General features: G+C 48.6%; 1 protein-coding gene across 1 annotated transcript in view; it reads left to right on the top strand.

Moving 5' to 3' along the window:
- Positions 1 to 7,595, top strand: part of bloc1s5 (biogenesis of lysosomal organelles complex-1, subunit 5, muted) — a 158,493-nt gene extending 150,898 nt beyond the window's left edge. The window contains exon 7 of the mRNA XM_070888559.1: positions 7,421 to 7,595. Coding sequence (XP_070744660.1) covers positions 7,421 to 7,504 — 84 coding nt within the window. The 3' untranslated portion in view covers positions 7,505 to 7,595. The remainder of the gene's footprint in view (positions 1 to 7,420) is intronic.
- Positions 7,596 to 19,569: the final 11,974 nt, after the last annotated feature.

Here is a 19,569-nt window from a genome sequence, read left to right as displayed (position 1 = left end):
GACTGAACAGTCCAATACGGGAATTACAGTCTGTCACAGGTGGGACAGACAGTTGTTGAAGGAAAAGGTGGGTGGGACTGGTTTGCCACACGCTCCTTCCGCTGCCTGTGCCTGTTTTCTGCACACTCTCGACAACAAGACTCGAGGTGCTCAGCACCCTTCCGGATGCGCTTCCTCCACTTAGGGCGGTCTTTGGCCAGGAATCCCAGGTGTCGGTGGGAATGTTGCATTTTATCAAGGAGGCTTTGAGGGTGTCCTTGAAACGTTTCCTCTGCCCACCTGGGGCTCACTTGCCATGTAGGAGTTCCGAGTAAAGCATTTGCTTTGGGAGTTTTGTGTCACGCATGCATTGTGTCAGGTTTCCTACATTACAACAGTGACTACACTTCAAATGTAATTAATTGGCTGTAAAGGGCTTTGGGATATCTGGTGGTCATGAAAGGTGCTATAGAAATGCAAGTCTTTTTTCTTTATGGCTCTAAGTGCAAGAATTCCCACCCTAAACCTCTCCGCCTATCTATCTCTCTCTCCTCCTTCAAGCCGCTCCTTGAAAACGAATTCATCTGTCCTAAAATCTCGTTATATGGCTCGGTGTCAAGTTTTGTTTGATAATGCTCCTGTGAAGCGCCTTGGGACTTCTTACTACAGTAAAGGCGCTATATAAATACAAGTTGTTGTTGTTAGAATCAATGGGCCCAAGTTTCGAGCCGCGCCTAGAACGGCGCAGTCCCAACCTGGGTGCCCGTTTTTCGCGCCACAAAGTGCGCCTAAAAAAACCCTCCGTATTCTCCACCTCCCTGCAGGTCCTCTGGCCCTCGGCGCAGCGCAGCAGGAGCTGTAAGGGGCAGAGCCAGGTCCCTGCGCTGAAAACAGTGCCAGGACCTCTGCACATGCGCTACAGTGGGCGCGCAAGTGCAGTAGCTCCAAGCGCCCGAAACTGTGTGGGAGAGGCCCGAAGCATGCAGCCCCTAGCTCTGGCCGAATGGCCTCACTGGGGCTGTGTGAATAAGGCTCCTCCCACGGCCAGCTCCTGCTTCCTCCCGACCTAACTCGACTCCCGCTTCCCGCCTCCACACCGGACCCAACACCGACTCCCGCTTCTCCCCGCCCCCCCCCCCACCCCGGACAGGACCCGACCCGACTCCCGCTCCCCCCCCCCGACTGGACCCGACCCGACTCCCGGTTCCCCCCGCCCCCGCCCCCGGACTGGATCCGACCTGACCTCCCTCTCTCCGACATGACCACCCTCTCCCCGACCCGACCTCCCTCTCCCTCCCTCCCTCTCTCCCTCCCACCACCCCCCCGACCCGACCCAACGCCACCTACCTGTAAATCTGGTGCTGGGGACGGGCCCTGCCCGAAGTCTCGGGCCCGGTCCGTTCAGCCTCCCTCCCCCTTCTCCTTTTCCCCCCCCAATCTCCTTTCCCCCCCCATCTCCTTCCCCCCATCTCCTTCCCCTCATCTCCTTCCCCCCCATCTCCTTCCCCCCCCATCTCCTTCCCCCCATCTCCTTCCCCCCCATCTCCTTTCTCCCCCTTCTCCCCCCCTCCCCCTTCTCCCCCACCCCTCCCCCATTTCTCCCCCATCCCTCCCCCTTCCCTCCCTCTGCTCGCCCCCCTCTCTCCCTCTACCCCCCTCCTCCCTCTCCCCTCGCTGTCAGAAACACAGACACTGACAGACAGAGAATGAGAGACACAGACAGACAGACAGAGACACTGACAGAGACACACTTGGGGGGGGCGGGGATCCCAGTACGCTGTTGGAGGGCTCCCGGTGCTGCAGTCGGTAAGTAGAAAATGTTTTATTTATTGATTTAAAAAAAAAAATTATTTCTTATTAATTTTTTTTGATTGATTTATTGGTTGATTTATTGATGTATTTATCATTTATTATTGATGATGGCTCTTTATTTGTAAAACTGAAGTGTTTAATGTTTGTAAACTTCCATTTAAGCCCCCCCCCCCACCCCCACCATTCCCGACGCCTGATTTGTAACCTACGCCTGATTTTCTAAAGTGCAGACAAGGTTTTTTCGAATGTACAAAAATCTTCACTTACTCCATTCTAAGTTAGTTTGGAGTAAGTTTTCACTGACGAAACTTTGAAAACAGGCGTAAGTGGCCAGACACGCCCCCTTTTGAAAAAAAAATTCTGTTCCAAAGTGAAACTGTTCTAACTGACTAGAACTGGAGCAAACTAAATGACGAGAATTCCGATTTCTAAGATACTCCGTTCTACACCAGTTGCTCCTAAAAATCAGGAGCAAAACATGTGGAAACTTGGGGCCATAGACTTATACACCACAGGAGGAGGCCAATCGGCCCATCATGCATGTGCTGGCTCTTTGAAAAAGCTATGCAATTAGTCCCACTCCCCTACTCTTTCCTCACAGCCCTGCAAATTTAGCATTTTCAACCACTGTTGTATAATCACTTCAGCACTGAATATTCTGTATCCATTTCATAATACATTCTAGGCCCAATTTTAAACATGTCTGATGGGAATGAGGCGGGCAGTTACATTTGCAGTAGAGTACTTACCGCTGCCTTCCTGTAAGCCGCAATAAAGCCGCACAGTTTTCTGAGTCAGCCAAAGCACCAGAGACGGGTGGGAACCTCGCAAATACATGTAAATCAGGCTCCTATAACGCAATTAGGACCCCAGCGCCATTGTAACCCAGTACCTCAGAATTCTCACCCACTGCCCAACCTACCAGGAAATCCTAGCGAGACTGGTCTCTCAGGGGCTCTGATCCTGCGGGTAATTGGATCATAGTGACCCATGTGCCATTTGGATTGCCAGGAGAGTTTACAGCGTCCAGATTGTCTTTTTCTGATATTGTTTTGCCTTACTTACCCTCAATACATAAGAACATAAGAAATAGGAGCAGGAGTAGGCCATTATGGCCCTTCGAGCCTACTCCGCCATTTAATACGATCATGGCTGATCTGATCATGGACTAAGGTCCACTTTCCTGCCCGCTCCCCATAAACCCTATTCCCTTATCGGTTAAGAAACTGCCAATCTCTGTCTTAAATTTATTCAATGACCCAGCTTCCACAGCTCTCTGAGGCAGCGAATTCCACAGATTTACAACCCTCTGAGAGAAAAAATTCCTCCTCATCTCAGTTTTAAATGGGCGGCCCGTTATTCTAAGATTATGCCCTCTAGTTCTAGTCTCCCCTATCAGTGGAAACATCCTCTCTGCATTCACCTTGTCAAGTCCCCCCATAATCTTATACATTGCAATAATATCACCTCTCATTCTTCTGAATTTCAATGAGTAGAGGCCCAACTTACTCAACCTTTCCTCATAAGTCAACCCCTCATCTCCGGAATCAACCTAGTGAACCTTCTCTGAACTGCCTCCAAAGCAAGTATATCCTTTCTTAAATATGGAAACCAAAACTGGACGCAATATTCCAGGTGTGACCTCACCAATACCCTGTATAACTGTAGCAAGACTTCCCTGCTTTTATACTCCATCCCCTTTGCAATAAAGGCCAAGATTCCATTGGCCTTCCTGATCACTTGCTGTATCTGCATACTAATCTTTTGTGTTTCATGCACAAGGATCCCCAGGTCCCGCTGTACTGCAGCACTTTGCAATATTTCTCCATTTAAATAATAACTTGCTCTTCGACTTTTTCTGTCAAAGTGCATAACCTCACACTTTCCATTATACTCCATCTGCCAAATTTTTGCCCACTCACTTAGCCTGGCGAGGTCCTTTTGCAGGTTTTTTGTATTCTCCTCACACATTACTTTTCCTCCCATCTTTGTATCGTCAGCAAAATTGGCTACGTTACACTCGGTCCCTTCATCCAAGTCGTTAATATAGATTGTAAATATTTGGGGTCCCAGCACTGATCCCTGCAGCACCCCACTAGTTACGGATTACCACCCCGAGAATGAACCATTTATCCCAACTCTCTGTTTTCTGTTAGTTAGCCAATCCTCGATCCATGTTAATATATTACCCCCAGCCCTGTGACCTTTTATCTTGTGCAGTAACCTTTTAAGTGGCACTTTGTCAAATGCCTTCTGGAAGTCCAAATACACCACATCCACTGGTTCCCCTTTATCCACCCTGTTCATCACATCCTCAAAGAATTCCAGCAAATTTGTCAAACATGACGTCCCCTTCATAAATCCATGCTGACTCTGCCTGACTGAATTATGCTTTTCCAAATGTCTTGCTACTGCTTCTTTAATAATGGACTCCAACAGATGTTAGGCTAACTGGTCTATAGTTTCCTGCGTTTTGTCTGCCTCCTTTTTTAAATAGGGGCATTTCTTTCGCAGTTTTCCAATCTGATGGGACCTCCCCAGAATCCAGGGAATTTTGGTAACTTACAACCAATGCATCCACTATCCCTGCCGCTACTTCAAGACCCTAGGATGCAAGCCATCTATCAATAATTTCTATCTGCTTGTTATTGGGGTTACTATTGCCAGTTTTATTTGGATGGAATAACAGTTGGAGGAAGAGGAGCAGCAGCTGGGCCTATTAGAAGACATCAGTTGGGGAGCACACATAGCAGGTCATACCCAGCACACAATATACAGGCCAAGAGTTTCTTTTTTGGCTCTGACCAAGGAGCATTACATAGAAACATAGAAACATAGAAAATAAGTGGAGGAGTAGGCCATTCGGCCCTTCGAGCCTGCACCGCCATTCAATAAGATCATGGCTGATCATTCCCTCAGTACCCCTTTCCTGCTTTCTCTCCATACCCCTTGATCCCCTTAGCCGTAAGGGCCATATCTAACTCCCTCTTGAATATATCCAATGAACTGGCATCAATAACTCTCTACGGCAGGGAATTCCACAGGTTAACAACTCTCTGAGTGAATAAGTTTCTCCTCATCTCAGTCCTAAATGGCCTACCCCTTATCCTAAGACTATGTCCCCTGGTTCTGGACTTCCCCAACAACGGGAACATTCTTCCCGCATCTAACCTGTCGAGTCCCGTCAGATGCAGACTATCAAACCCCGGGGATTTATCGGCTTTCAATCCCATCAATTTCCCTAACACAATTTCCCGCCTAATAAGGATATCCTTCAGTTCCTCCTTCTCACTAGACCCACTGTCTTCTAGTACATTCAGAAGGTTATTTGTGTCTTCCCTCGTGAAGACAGAATCGAAGTATTTGTTCAATTGGTCTGCCATTTCTTTGTTCCCCATTATAAATTCACCTGAATCCGACTGCAAGATACCTACGTTTGTCTTCACTAATGTTTTTCTATTCACTATTTATAGAAGCTTTTGCAGTCAGTTTTTATGTTCCCTGCAAGCTTCCTCTTGCACTCTATTTTCCCCCTCTTAATTCAACCTTTAGTCCTCCTCTGTTGAATTCTAAATTTCTCCCAGTCCTCAGGTTTGTTGCTTTTTCTAGCCAATTTATATGCCTCTTCCTTGGTTTTAACATTATCCTTAATTTCCCTTGTTAGCCACGATTGAGCCACCTTCCCCGTTTTATTTTTACTCCAGATAGGGACGTACAATTGCTGAAGTTCACCCATGTGATCTTTAAATGTTTGCCATTGCTTATCTACCATCAACTCTTTAAGTATCTTTTGCCAGTCTATTCTAGCCAATTCACGCCTCATACTGTTATAAAGTTACCTTTCCTTAAGTTCAGGACCCTAGTTTCTGAATTAACTGTGTCACTCTCCATCTTAATAAAGAATTCTATTATGGTCACTCTTCCTCAAGGGGCCTCGCACAACAAGATTGCTAATTAGTCCCTTCTCATTACACATCACCCAGTCTAGGATGGCCAGCTCTCTAGTTGGTTCCTCGACATATTGGTCTAGAAAACTATCCCTAATACACTCCAGGAAATCCTCCTCCACCGCATTGCTACCAGTTTGGTTTGCCCAATCAATATGTAGATTAAAGTCGCCCATGATAACTGCTGCACCTTTATTGCACACATCCCTAATTTCTTGTTTGATGCTGTCCCCAACCTCACTACTACTGTTTGGTGTTCTGTACACAACTCCCACTAGTTTTTTCTGCCCTTTGGTATTCCACAGCTCCACCCATACCAATTCCACATTATCCAGGCTAATGTCCCTCCTTACTATTGCATAAATTTCCTCTTTAACCAGCAACGCCACCCCGCCTCCTTTTCCTCTCTGACTATCCTTTCTAAATGTTGAATATCCCTGGATGTTGAGTTCCCAACCTTGGTCACCCTGGAGCCATGTCTCCGTGATGCCAATTACATCATATCCGTTAACTGCTGTCTGCGCAGTTAATTCGTCCACCTTATTCCGAATACTCCTCGCATTGAGGCACAGAGCCTTCAGGCTTGTTTTTTTAACACACTTTGCCCCTTTAGAATTTTGCTGTAATGTGGCCCTTTTTGTTTTTTGCCTTGGGTTTCTCTGCCCTCCACTTTTACTATTCTCCTTTCTGTCTTTTGCTTCTGCCTCCATTTTATTTCCCTCTGTCTCCCTGCATAGGTTCCCATCCCCCTGCCATGTTAGTTTAACTCCTCCCCAACAGCACTAGCAAACACTCCCCCTAGGACATTGGTTCCAGTCCTGCCCAGGTGCAGACCATCCGGTTTGTACTGGTCTCACCGCCCCCAGAACTGGTTGCAATGTCCCAGGAATTTGAATCCCTCCATTTTCCACCACTCCTCAAGCCACGTATTAATCTGAGCTATCCTGCGATTCCTACTCTGACTAGCACGTGGCACATCAGTAGGCTGTTGGAGACCGCTGCAGCCTCCTGCAATGACTTGCTGGCTGCTGGACGGGGAGGGGGGACATGCTTTTCCATTGGTTGTCAAAGCCAGCACAGCACTTAACTTCTTTGCCAATGACTCCTTGCAGTCTGCTACAGGAGACATCGGCCGCATCTCCCAGTCCTAGTCCTGAAATGTTGGCCGGAATTTCCTTCGGGCAGGCTGGTTGGGAGCGGGGAGCCTCCGATGCGGGTGGGAACCCAGGAGGCTGGGTTTCCCACAGGCTCTGCTGACTTTACTGGCAGGGTCAAATTTGAATGTGAGGCTTGGTTTCCCGCCTGCAGCTGGCCAGCTTGTGAGGCTGGCTGGCTGCGGGCAGGTAGGCCTCAGTTGCGAGGGGTCGGTCTGGGAGAGGAATCATGGGAGGGAGGTCGTCAATTGGCGGGAGATGGGTTGACAATCGGGAGGGGGTTTGCAATTGGTTGGAGGTGGGTTGACAATCGGGAATGGGGCTCGGGGATCGTGGGGGGGGATCGTTGATCATGGGGGGCGGATTTGGTCACCCATCCTGCCTCCAGCAAAATCGGGAGAGGGCAGGTTGCAGACGGGATCGTGTCGGGGTTCCTATTTTTTAACAATTTAACTGCCCCCATGCTCCAAACTCACCTGTTTTTTGATGGGAAAATTCCAACCATTAATTCTGTTTCTCTCTCCACAGATGCTGCCTGACATGCCGAGTATTTCAGCATTTTCTGTTTTTATTTGCGATTTCCAGCATCCGCAGTATTTTGCTTTGGAATAAAAAAGGCCATGTGGGTTGCCACTTGGGTGAGAAATGAATGGAAGGCAATTATTATGTTTACCATTAAATGTATCACCTTTATCACATTCAGGACCTTGGTCTGCAGTGTGGTTTCATAGCGACTGCTGAGTCTGCACTGTCAGTAAGTCATACAGATAGAAGGTGGTCGAATGATTTCAATGTTCTTTGATGCAGGATTAAGGGACTGGTGAAGGATGTAACAAGGATTGTTAACACAGGGGGCCTCAATGTAAGTTCTCAGGGCGGGGAAATGAGCTGAGTAATAAACTGATCTCTCACATCTCTTGCTGCAAGGTGTTGAAGTGGCCCTCTTTGTTCTGCTGCTTCCTCGTCTTCCTATCGTCTTCCTCTTCTGATGGCAACTGTTGCAGCTGGGAGAGGACTGTGCCCTCCGGCGGGATCATTCCTGGGCAGCCCCTGCCACCCACACTTGCTGCTGCTCACTGATGCCTGGTATTTCAACATGTGCAGACCACCCCGGCTCACTAGCTAAGTCGCACAGAGCGCTCAATATCTTGCCGGGGCTTGGGAGGGATGGGGCATGTAACAATGCATTCTCAGGAGATTGTTCTTCTGCGAGGTGTTTTCTTCATGAGGCTGCTGTGAAGGACCTAGCAGAAAGAGAAAAAAGAGAAGAGTTAGTGTGACACTGAGAGGCTGGATCTAAGCAGGCAACTGTCTTGAGAATGCAGCTTGAAGTTGTGAAATTTGCTGAGGTGAATGAAGGGTTACAAGTAATATGCTGGCACCCTGCTCAGGTAAGCTGCCAGCCTCGCCCTCCCCGATCATCATGGTTCTGCCTAGCCCACTATTCCCCAGAGCTTCTTGCTCGGGTGAGGACTATAATGTTGAGTATTCCTCCCCTCGGGCTTGGGCCTCTTCCTCCCATTATGCAATGTCTTGTCCTACAGAAAGAAAAGCTGTGAGTTAGTGCATGGCTGTTGAAAAGTGGAGATGTGTAAGCCTTCTGTACACAGTGCTTGGGCCCGAAATTGGTGGACATACCGCCCGTGGACCACCGACATACCACCCAAAATCGCGAAATTGATCGAAAAATACCTACGTACCACCCACATAGTGCCCGGCGGGAAATTCATCAGCGACATACCACCAGGTGGTATGTATACCGTCCGCCCATGCACACCGCCGACATACCGCCCAAAATTGCCAAATTGATGACTTACCACCGACATACTGCCGACCCTGCAGACCGCACTGGAAAAGGTGGTTTTAAGTCAATCTTGTGTTGGCAAGATGCATCTTCACCTGTGAACATTTTTTTTAACTGTCACCCCCCCCCCCCCCCAGTCTCTTCCACCCCCCACAGCGATCTATTCCCCCCCCTCAAGTAGCGATCTCCCCCCCGAAGTAGCGATCTCCCCCCGAAATAGCGATCTCCCCCCCCCAACTTACCTGCACTGCGCTCTCAGGCCGACAGTCTCTGTCGATTCTGGTCTGTGTCTCTCGGGGGGGCGGAGCTTTGCAGCAGCATGCACGTGCACAGAACTCGGGACCCGGAGATTCCCGAGTGAAAAGGACTCACTGCTCGCACACCGCCTACTACACTCCGCTCGGCATACCGCCGAGAAAAAACTGATGAAAATCGCGCACACTCCGTCCCAGCGATACCTGGCGGTATGAAACGTCATACCACCGGTGTTGTGGTCTTAGTTGCTCTAGTAATGACTCCACGAGGCAATGTGTTGTATTTGAACTGTAGTGACCTTAGTCCTTTATTAGTTAACTCCAGAGTGAGGATCACACCTGGTGGCCTGCCTTTTATACTAGGCCAGGCACACCTGTACAGGTAATCCCAGCTTCGGAGGCAGAACTGGGGGAGAAGAGGATCACCACAGTCGACATCGTGGATGTTGGAAAGGTGGCGCCCAAACCTCGAGGTGAGGCGCTGAAGAAAAAGATGGCCGCGGCCAGACCACAAGGTGCAGCGTTGATGGAGCAACACATGGCACCAAACGGTTCAAGTTCAAGTACAACACATTGCCTAGTGAAATCATTACTAGAGCATCGAAGGACATAACAGACCTAACCTCTGCCTACATGACACAGGAGCTGGCTGAATCTTTGAAAAGACCGACATGCATCAACACACACAAAGGATTGTTTATACACCACAGGTGCCCTTTTGGGATTTGCTCGGCTGCAGCCATTTTCCAGAGAAACATGGAGAGTTTGCTGAAATCTGTTCCATGCACCGTTGTGTTTCAAGAAGACATCCTGATCACCGGCCATGACACCATCAAACACCTAACAACCTGGAAGAGGTTCTAAGTCGCCTAGACAGAGTGGCACTCAGACTGAAATGCTCCAAGTGTGTTTTCCTGGCACCAGAAGTTGAATTTTTGGGGAGAAAGATTGCAGCAGACGGACTCAAAGACAGAGGCCATCAAGAATGCACCCAGACCACAGAATGTGACAGAGCTGCGTTCGTTCCTGGGACTCCTCAACTATTTTGGTAACTTTCTACCCGGGTTGAGCATGTTAAGAACATCAGAACATAAGAATTAGGAACAGGAGTAGGCCATCTAGCCCCTCGAGCCTGCTCCGCCATTCAATAAGATCATGGCTGATCTGGTCGTGGACTCAGCTCCACTTACCCGCCCTCTCCCCGTAACCCTTAATTCCCTTATTGCTTAAAAATCTATCTATCTTTGACTTGAAAACATTCAATGAGCCAGCCTCAACTGCTTCCTTGGGCAGAGAATTCCACAGATTCACAACCCTCTGGGAGAAGAAATTCCTTCTCAACTCGGTTTTAAATTGGCCCCTCCGTATTTTGAGGCTGTGCCCCCTAGTTCTAGTCTCCCCCACCAATGGAAACAACCTCTCTGCCTCTATCTTGTCTATCCCTTTCATGATTTTAAATGTTTCTATAAGATCACCCCTCATCCTTCTGAACTCCAAGGAGTAAAGACCCAGTCTACTCAATCTATCATCATAAGGTAACCCCCTCATTTCTCGAATCAGCCTAGTGAATCGTCTCTGTACCCCTTCCAAAGCTAGTATATCCTTCCTTAAGTAAGGTGACCAAAACTGCACGCAGTACTCCAGGTGCGGCCTTACCAATACCTTATACAGTTGCAGCAACACCTCCCTGCTTTTGTACTCCATCCCTCTCGCAATGAAGGCCAACATTCCATTTGCCTTCCTGATTACCTGCTGCACCTGCAAACTAACCTTTTGGGATTCATGCACAAGGAGTTCCATTATATGAAGGGGCTGCTCCTGAAATTCTGGCTGCACTTCAGTCCCACTCTCCTGATCTTTGGGCACCCTGTGCGGAGGGGAGCGGGTAGGTCCGAAGGCCTCCTCGTAGGACTGCTCCTGGGCACGGCCAAGGGTGCCATCAGCCGGTCCAGGCAGCGGGCGGTCAAGGGGGTCGTTCAACCTGACTGCCTGCCTCTCTTCCGCTCTTACATCCGGTCCAGGGTGTCCTTGGAGATGGAGCACGCGGTGTCCACCGGTACGTTCGCGGCCTTCCGCGAGAGGTGGGCACCGGAGGGACTGGAGTGCATCATCACGCCCGGCAACCAAATTTTAATTTGATTTTACGTTTTAAAGTTTAATTTGTTTTAATTGCCGGTGCTTTTAGTGTCCCCCTTCCCTTTTATAGGGGGCACTGGTGAAAAATTGTGATTTAAGTGCCCCAAAAATAAAAAATAAAAAAAAGAAAAACACAAAAAAAAACCAAAAAAAGGAAAAAAAAAAGGGGCCTTGAAAATGTCTGCTGTGTCACCCAGGCGGGTGGCATGGTTTAATGTTTATGTTTTTTTTCAGGTAAACTCAAAAGAGTTTCATGCACAAGGACCCCCAGGTCCCTCTGCACCACAGCATGTTGTAATTTCTCCCCATTCAAATAATATTCCCTTTTACTGTTTTTTTTCCCAAGGTGGATGACCTCACACTTTCCGACATTGTATTCCATCTGCCAAACCTTAGCCCATTCGCTTAACCTATCCAAATCTCCTTGCAGCCTCTCTGAGTCCTCTACACAACCCGCTTTCCCACTAATCTTAGTGTCATCTGCAAATTTTGTTGCACTACAATCTGTCCCCTCTTCTAGGTCATCTATGTATATTGTAAACAGTTGTGGTCCCAGTATTGATCTCTGTGGCACACCACTAACCAGTGATTTCCAACCGGAAAAGGACCCATTTATCCCGACTCTCTGCTTTCTGTTCGCCAGCCAATTCTCTATCCATGCGAATACATTTCCTCTGACTCCGCGTACCTTTATCTTCTGTAGTAACCTTTTGTGTGGCACCTTATCGAATGCCTTTTGGAAATCTAAATACACCACATCCATCGGTACACCTCTATCCACCATGCTCGTTATATCCTCAAAGAATTCCAGTAAGTTAGTTAAACATGATTTCCCTTTCATGAATCCATGCTGCGTCTGCTTGATTGCACTATTCCTATCCAGATGTCCCGCTATTTCTTCCTTAATGATAGTTTCAAGCATTTTCCCCACTACAGATGTTAAATTAACCGGCCTATAGTTACCTGCCTTTTGCCTGCCCCTTTTTTTAAACAGAGGCGTTACATTAGCTGTTTTCCAATCTGCTGGTACCTCCCCAGAGTCCAGAGAATTTTGGTAGATTATAACAAATGCATCTGCTATAACTTCCGCCATCTCTTTTAATACCCTGGGATGCATTTCATCAGGACCAGGGGACTTGTCTACCTTCAGTCCCATTAGTCTGTCCAGCACTACCTCCCTAGTGATAGTGATCATCTCAAGGTCCTCCCTTCCCACATTCCAATGACCAGCAATTTTTGGCATGGTTTTTGTATCTTCCACTGTGAGGACCGAAGCAAAATAATTGTTTAAGGTCTCAGCCATCTCCACATTTCCCATTATTAAATCCCCCTTTTCATCTTCTAAAGGACCAACATTTACTTTAGTCACTCTTTTCCGTTTTATATATCGGTAAAAGCTTTTACTATCTGTTTTTATGTTTTGCGCAAGTTTACCTTCGTAATCTATCTTCCCTTTCTGTTGTTCGAGCCTTTGCACATGTTGTTACGTAAGGGTGACGACTGGGTTTGGGGCAAATCTCAAGACACAGCCTTTGAGAAGGCCAGGAACCTGCTATGTTCAAATAAGTTACTTGTACACTATGACCCATGTAAACATTTAGTGCTAATTTGCGACACCTCATCGTACGGGGTCGGCTGTGTGTTACAGCAAGCCAATGTGTCGGGCAACCTCCAACCGGTTGCATACGCATCTAGAAGTCTGTCTGATGCTGAGCGAGCCTATAGTATACATAAGAACAAAAGAACATAAGAATTAGGAACAGGAGTAGGTCATCTAGCCCCTCGAGCCTGCTCCGCCATTCAAAAAGATCATGGCTGATCTGGCCGTGGACTCAGCTCCACTTACCTGACCTCCACCACCAAGACCTCCAGGGAGACATCAGAAAACCTGGGAGGGGGCAGCCCAATGACTCATTTGTAAAAGAAAGAAAGACTTACATTTATATAATGCCTTTCACCGATCACCGGACGTCTCAAAGCGGTTTACAGCCAATGAAGTACATTTGGCGTGTAGTCACTGTAGTAATGTGGGAAATGCGGCAGCCAACTTGCACACAGCAAGCTCCCACAAACAGCAATGTGATAATGACCAGATCATTTGTTTTAATGATGCTGATTGAAGGATAACTATTGGCCAGGACACCGAGGATAACTCCCCTGCTCTTCTTCGAAATAGTGCCATGGGATCTTTTACGTCCGCCCAAGAGAGCAGACAGGGCCTTGGTTTAACATCTCATCCAAAAGACGGCAGCTCCGACAGTGCAGTACTCCCTCAGTAATACTCTGGAGTGTCAGCCTAGATTTTTGTGCTCACTCTGGAGCAGGACTTGAACCTACAACCTTCTGACTCAGAGGCGACAATGCCATCAACTGAGTCACAGTTGACACCAGAATTCACCAATTCCAGTGTCAATAGAATTGTGTCACTATTGCAATGAAAATTCAAAGTAAGGAATCGACCTTGCTTTAAGAGGTGCATTCCCCCTTTAGATAAGCTCTGTCAGAAATTTCGCAGTCAAATTGGACAGGGCTGTGCGATTTCCTTCGCAATCCGGTGGGCAACCCGCCAATCATATAGAAAAGAGGCATGGGAGTTAAATCACAATGGGGCTTCCTGCTTGCCTTGCCCCCTGCTGTCTAGTTATGGGCCTTGAGTTAAAATCAGGACTTCTGTTTGCAAATCCACATCAGTTTCAGAACATTGCTTGCTGGAGAGTTTTCAAGTCATAGAGGATGGAAAAATTTCACTTCTGGATTTACGTAACAAATATGCAACCCAGGTGTAATTTTAGTGTCAGCTGTGGCTCAGTGGATAGCGCCTGGATTGCCTCTGAGTCAGAAAGTTGTGGGTTCAAGTTCCACTCCAGGAACTTGAGCACATAAATCTAAGCTGATACTCCAGTGCAGTGCTGAGGGAGTCCTACATTATTGGAAGTGCTGTCTTTTGGATGAGACATTTGGCCCAAGTTTCGGGCCGCGCCTAAAACGGTGCAGCTCGGACCTGGACACCCGTTTCTCGCGCCAGAAAGTGCGCCTAAAAAAAACTTACCTATTCTCCGGCTCCCTGCAGGTCCTCTGGAGCTGGGCGTGGCGCAGCACAAGCTGTAGGGGGCGGAGCCAGGTTCCTGCGCTGAAAACAGTGCCGGGACCTCTGCACATGCGCGCTACAGTGGGCGTGCATGTGCAGTAGCTCCAGGCGCCCAAAACTGTGGGAGGGGCCCGAAGCATGCAGCCCCTAGCCCTGGCCGAATGGCCTCACTGGGGCTGCATGAATAAGGCTCCTCCCACCCGACCGGACCCCCGCGCTCCCCACCCCCGGCGACCCGACCCCCGCTCCCCCCCCCCCCCCCCCCCCGGACCTCCGCGACTTTCTCCCCCCCCCCCCCCGCCCCGGACCTCTGCGACTCTCTCTCTCCCTTCCCTCCCTCCCTCCCCCTCTCCTTCCCTCCCTCCCTCCTCTCCTAACCTTCCTCCCTCCCTCCCTCCTCTCTCCTCTCTCCCTCCTCTCTATTTCTCTCCTTCCCGCTTTCCTTCCCTCCCTCCCTCCTCTCTCCCTTCTCCCCCTCTCCCCCCCTTCTCCCCCTCTCCCCCTTCCCCCCCTTCTACCCTCCCCCCTCCTGTCCCCCTCTCCCCCTCCTCCTCCCCCTTCTCCTCGCCCCTCCTTCTCCTCGCCCCTCCTCCCAACCCCCCCACCCCTCCTCCTCCCCCACCCCTCCTCTCCTCCTCCCACCCCCTCACCCCTCCTCCTCCCCCCCCACCCCTACTACTCACCTCCACCCCTACTCCTCACCCCCAACCCTCCTCCTCCCCCCCACCCCTCCTCCTCCCTCTGCCACCCCCCACCCCTCCTCCTCCCCCCACCCCTCCTCCTCCTCCCCCCACCTCCTCCTCCTCCCCCCACCCCCTCCTCCTCCCCCCACACCACCCTCCTCCTCCCCACCCCCCACCCCACCACTCCCCCACCTCCCACCCCACCACTCCCCTCCTCCCCCACCTCCCCACCACCCCCCTTCTCCCCACCTCCCACCCCCCTCCTCCCCCTCCTCCTACCCCACCACCCCCCTACCCCCCTCAACTCCCACCCCACCCCCCTCTACTCCCACCCCCTCTACCCACCCCCCTCTAACCCCACCCTACCCCTTTTACCCCACCCCACCCCCTCTACCTCCCTCCTCCTTCCTCCCCCTCCCCCACCCCCACTTCTCCCTTACCGCCCTTCTCCCCTCCCCACTTCTTCCCCTCCCCCCTTCACCCCTCTTCTCCCCCTCCCCCTCCTCCTCCCCTTCTCCCCCTCCCCCCTCCTCCTCCCCCTCCCCTTCTCCCCCTCCCCTTCTCCCTTTCTCCACCTCCCCTTCTCCCCCTCCCCTCGCTGTCAGAAACACGGACACTGACAGACAGAGAGTGAGAGACACACACAGACAGACAGACAGAGAGATAGAGACACTGATAGAGACACTCTGGGGGGGGGGGGGCGTCCCAGCACGCTGTGTCGGTGCTGCAGTCGGTAAGTAGAAAATGTTTTATTTATTGATTTTTTTTTTTTTAATTTATTTGTTATTAATTTTTTTTGATTGATTTATTGGTTGATTTATTGATGTATTTATCATTTATTATTGATGATGGCTCTTTATTTGTAAAACTGAAGTGTTTAATGTTTGTAAACTTCCCTTTAAACTCCCCCCCCATTCCCTACGCCTAATTTGTAACCTACGCCTGATTTTCTAAAGTGTCGACAAGGTTTTTTCGAATGTACAAAAATCTTCACTTACTCCATTCTAAGTTAGTTTGGAGTAAGTTTTCACTGCTGAAACTTTGAAAACAGGCGTAAGTGGCCGGACACGCCCCCTTTTGAAAAAAAAATGCTGTTCCAAAGTGAAACTGTTCTAACTGACTAGAACTGGAGCAAACTAAATGCCGAGAATTCAAATTTCTAAGATACTCCATTCTAAACCAGTTGCTCCAAAAAAACAGGAGCAACTCAGGCTGAAACTTGGCCCCATTAAACTGAGATCCCATATGCTCTCTCAAGTGGATGCAAAAGATCCCATGGCACAACTTCAAAGAAGATCAGGGGAGTTAACCCTGGTGCCCTGGCCAATATTTATCCCTCAATCAACGTAACAAAAAAAACAGATTATCTGGTCATGATCACATTGCTGTTTGTGGGAGCTTGCTTGTGCGCAAGTTGGCTGCCATGTTCCCTACATTACAACAATGACAACACTCCAAAAAATAACTTAATTGGCTGTAAATTGCTTTGAGACATCCGGCGGTCATGAAAGGTGCTATATAAATACAAATCTTTCTTTCTTAAATCCAGCCCAGAGGAATAGGATGAAATATTTTCCCTCTCCCTTTATAGTTTAGTCATTAAGAAAATATATATGTTTAGAGAGATAGAGAGAGACAGACAGATAGATGGTAGCATGAAACCTGACTGATTTTCATTTCTATTGCCAACACTTTATGACCAAGTGACAAAAATGCGCAGAGTCCTCCCACATCCTGGTACTCATTTTGTTCATGTCAGAAGGATGAAATACTGAGTAATTCCTACTAAGACTCAAACTGAAGCCCCCAATCCGATTTTCAATCAATTGAGCCCACTGGTACTTTCATTAAGAATAACGAACAAAAATGGCTGCTTGTATTAATTGGGAAATTATCATTTGTTTTTTGTTTGTGGTAAATGTTGATTGTTAGGCTTCCACGTTTGAATTACACATGCGGTGGGCAATTTGGAGACCGGGGAAAAAAATCAAGGCTAGGGCAGGGAGATGGTAGTAGGCCTCACTCTTCCATTTTCCCACTCTGGGCATGATTCTTCCCAATTTTGAACAGGGTAACTGAGGAAAATCTGGGTGATTGACTCTCAGGTTGAAATTTCACAACATCTAGGGGGTGGGGGTGGGAGCGGGATTTCCATTGGGGTCTCATATTCATCTGTCATAATTTCAGTGGAAGAGCTGTGGAAAACCTGGAGAAAAGGCGGGGAGGCAGGACCCTGCAAGCTGTCCCATCTCCCTGCCTTCTGCTTGTTTCAGCACCTCACCTGGAGGTGGGCCGATGGTGTTTCTTGAAGCAGTGGTGGAAGGTCCTCCCGTACTCCTTTTGAAGAGATTGGGCCCGGTGTTGGGCACTCTCCCTTTTCTCAGGTCCTAAAACTGAGGCCTTGCGGTAAAATAGTCCTCTGATCTTAGGGGGCCCTTGCCCCATTGATGATGGCCATCATGGTCTATTGTTGCACTGACAAATTTTGACACAGAATCTGGTTACAAAACATTAACTGGTTAATTATATTTTGTGGACTAAGGTTAAACAAGGCAACAAAGAAAACAACATTGTCAATTATGTGTAAAAAGGACCGACATAGATAATGTAATGAAACATGGTAGTAATGATGAATATAGGAACATAGAATCAGGCCATTCAGCCTCTTAATGCCTGATCTGCCATTCAATGAGATCATGGCTGATCTGCAATCTAACTCCATATTATATTGATAATTATATATAAATTTTAAAACTCTATAGCCAGGAATTTCCTCAGTGCTTTTCCCACTCCACTGGCATAACGTTGAGCAAATGCGACGGAAACCCTTTTATGCCGTCATAGGTGTTTCCAACACATTTCCGGTAAAGTTACGACAGCGGTGCGGGAACATGCCTTTGAAATTCCTGGCCACTAGGCCTCTATTCCTTTTATTGGTTAGTGGTATTGTCAATAAATTACTTTTTTTAATACAATTTTCTCCCGATGCAGAGAGGATGTTTCCCCTCATGGGGGAATCTAGGACTAGGGGGCATAGTTTCAGAATAAGGGGTCGCCCATTTAAAACGGAAATGAGGAGGAATTTCTTCTCTCAGAGGGTCATGAATCTTTAGAATTCTCTACCCCAGAGAGCTGTGGAGGCTGGGTCATTGAATAGACAGATTTTTGAATGATAAGGGAGTCAAGCATTACGGGGAGCGGGCAGGGAAGTGGAGTTGAGGCCATGATCTTATTGAATGGCAGAGCAGGCTCAAGGGGCCAAATGGCCTACTCTTGCTCCTATTTCTTGGATATGGTTCCATCAGCACCAGCAGTCCTCTGGTACCTTGCCAAAATACCCATTCCTCATGTGTGAGCCTGGGCTGGTAGGTTTGTGATCGAGGAGCCTATTACAGCTGAGCTGAGCCTGTTCTCACTAATATTCATGTACGTGCATTTTCTGGTAGAAGTCACGGATAGAAATTAGAACAGGGACGCTGGCTGATCCCTAACCTGAAGTTAAAAATAAAAGAAAGATCTAGCATTTATATAGCGACGTTCATGACCTCAGGATTTCCCAAGGCACTTTGTAGCCAATTAAGGACTTTTGAAGCGTAATCACTGTTGTAATGTAGGGAAACGCGGCAGCCAATTTGTGCACAGCAAGACCACACAAACAACAATGAGAAAGAATGAGGAGAGGAAATATAAACTAATGGGTACAATCCTAAAGGGGTTGCATGAACAGAGAGACCTGGGGGTATATGTGCACAAATCATTGAAGGTGGCAGGGCAGGTTGAGAAAGTAGTTAAAAAAGCGTACGGGATCCTGGGCTTCATGAATACAGGTTATGGGCCCAAACTTGATCAAAGCTAAGGCCTGCCCAAGTGCCGCCCAAAGGACCGCCGAGAGACCTGGCGATAGTTTGGCAGGGAGATTCCTCAAAAAGATCTGAAAAGACCGCCCGGCGGCAAAAAAATGACTTAATGTGGGCGGCAGTGGGCGGGAGCTCCTGACCTCGGCGGCAAATGCAATCCTCACCAAAGTGCCACCGAGGATTCAGTTGGGCCCAGGGAGGGGGGAGCACATAGTAATAAAAATTTACACAAAAAAACACACTGGAAAACCTTCAGGGGACCTCATCCACCTGAATCGCTGTAAAAAAAAAAGGTTACTTTTTTTGTAGGTCTTCATACTTACCGTTGGGGTTAGACCTGCCTCCACGTGGCGGTCCTTCCCCCTGCTGCCGCCGATTCCCGCCCAGAGCAAACTGGCAGCTCGGTGGGCGGGAGGACACTTACGCACCTTGTGCTCTAGCGGATGTCAATGGGTGGTTCCCAGCGGTTCTCCCATCCCCGCCAGAGGGAGGCCTTCACCAAACTAGCACTGAGGGGAGACTGCCCAAAAAACTTGGTGGCAGTCGGCAGCAGCGGCGGTGAGTGCACTAAGTTTGGGGCATAGAGTACAAAAGCGTGGAAATTATGATGAATCTGTATAAAACACTGGTTCGGTGTCAGCTGGAGTATTGTGTCCAATTCTGGGAACCACGGAATGATTCCAGGGATGAATGACTTCAGTTACGTGGATAGATGGAGAAGCTGGGGTTGTTCTCCTTCGAGCAGAGAAGGTTGAGAGGAGATTTAATAGAGGTGTTCAAAATCATGAGGGGTCTGGACAGAGTAGATAGAGAGAAACTGCTCCCATTGGTGGAAGGGTCGAGAACCAGGGGACA

This window comes from Pristiophorus japonicus, chromosome 1 (assembly GCF_044704955.1).
Source record: "Pristiophorus japonicus isolate sPriJap1 chromosome 1, sPriJap1.hap1, whole genome shotgun sequence".
Classification (NCBI taxonomy): domain Eukaryota; kingdom Metazoa; phylum Chordata; class Chondrichthyes; family Pristiophoridae; genus Pristiophorus; species Pristiophorus japonicus.
Note: the sequence above shows the minus strand (reverse complement) of the source record. Positions and strands in the feature narration are given on the sequence as shown.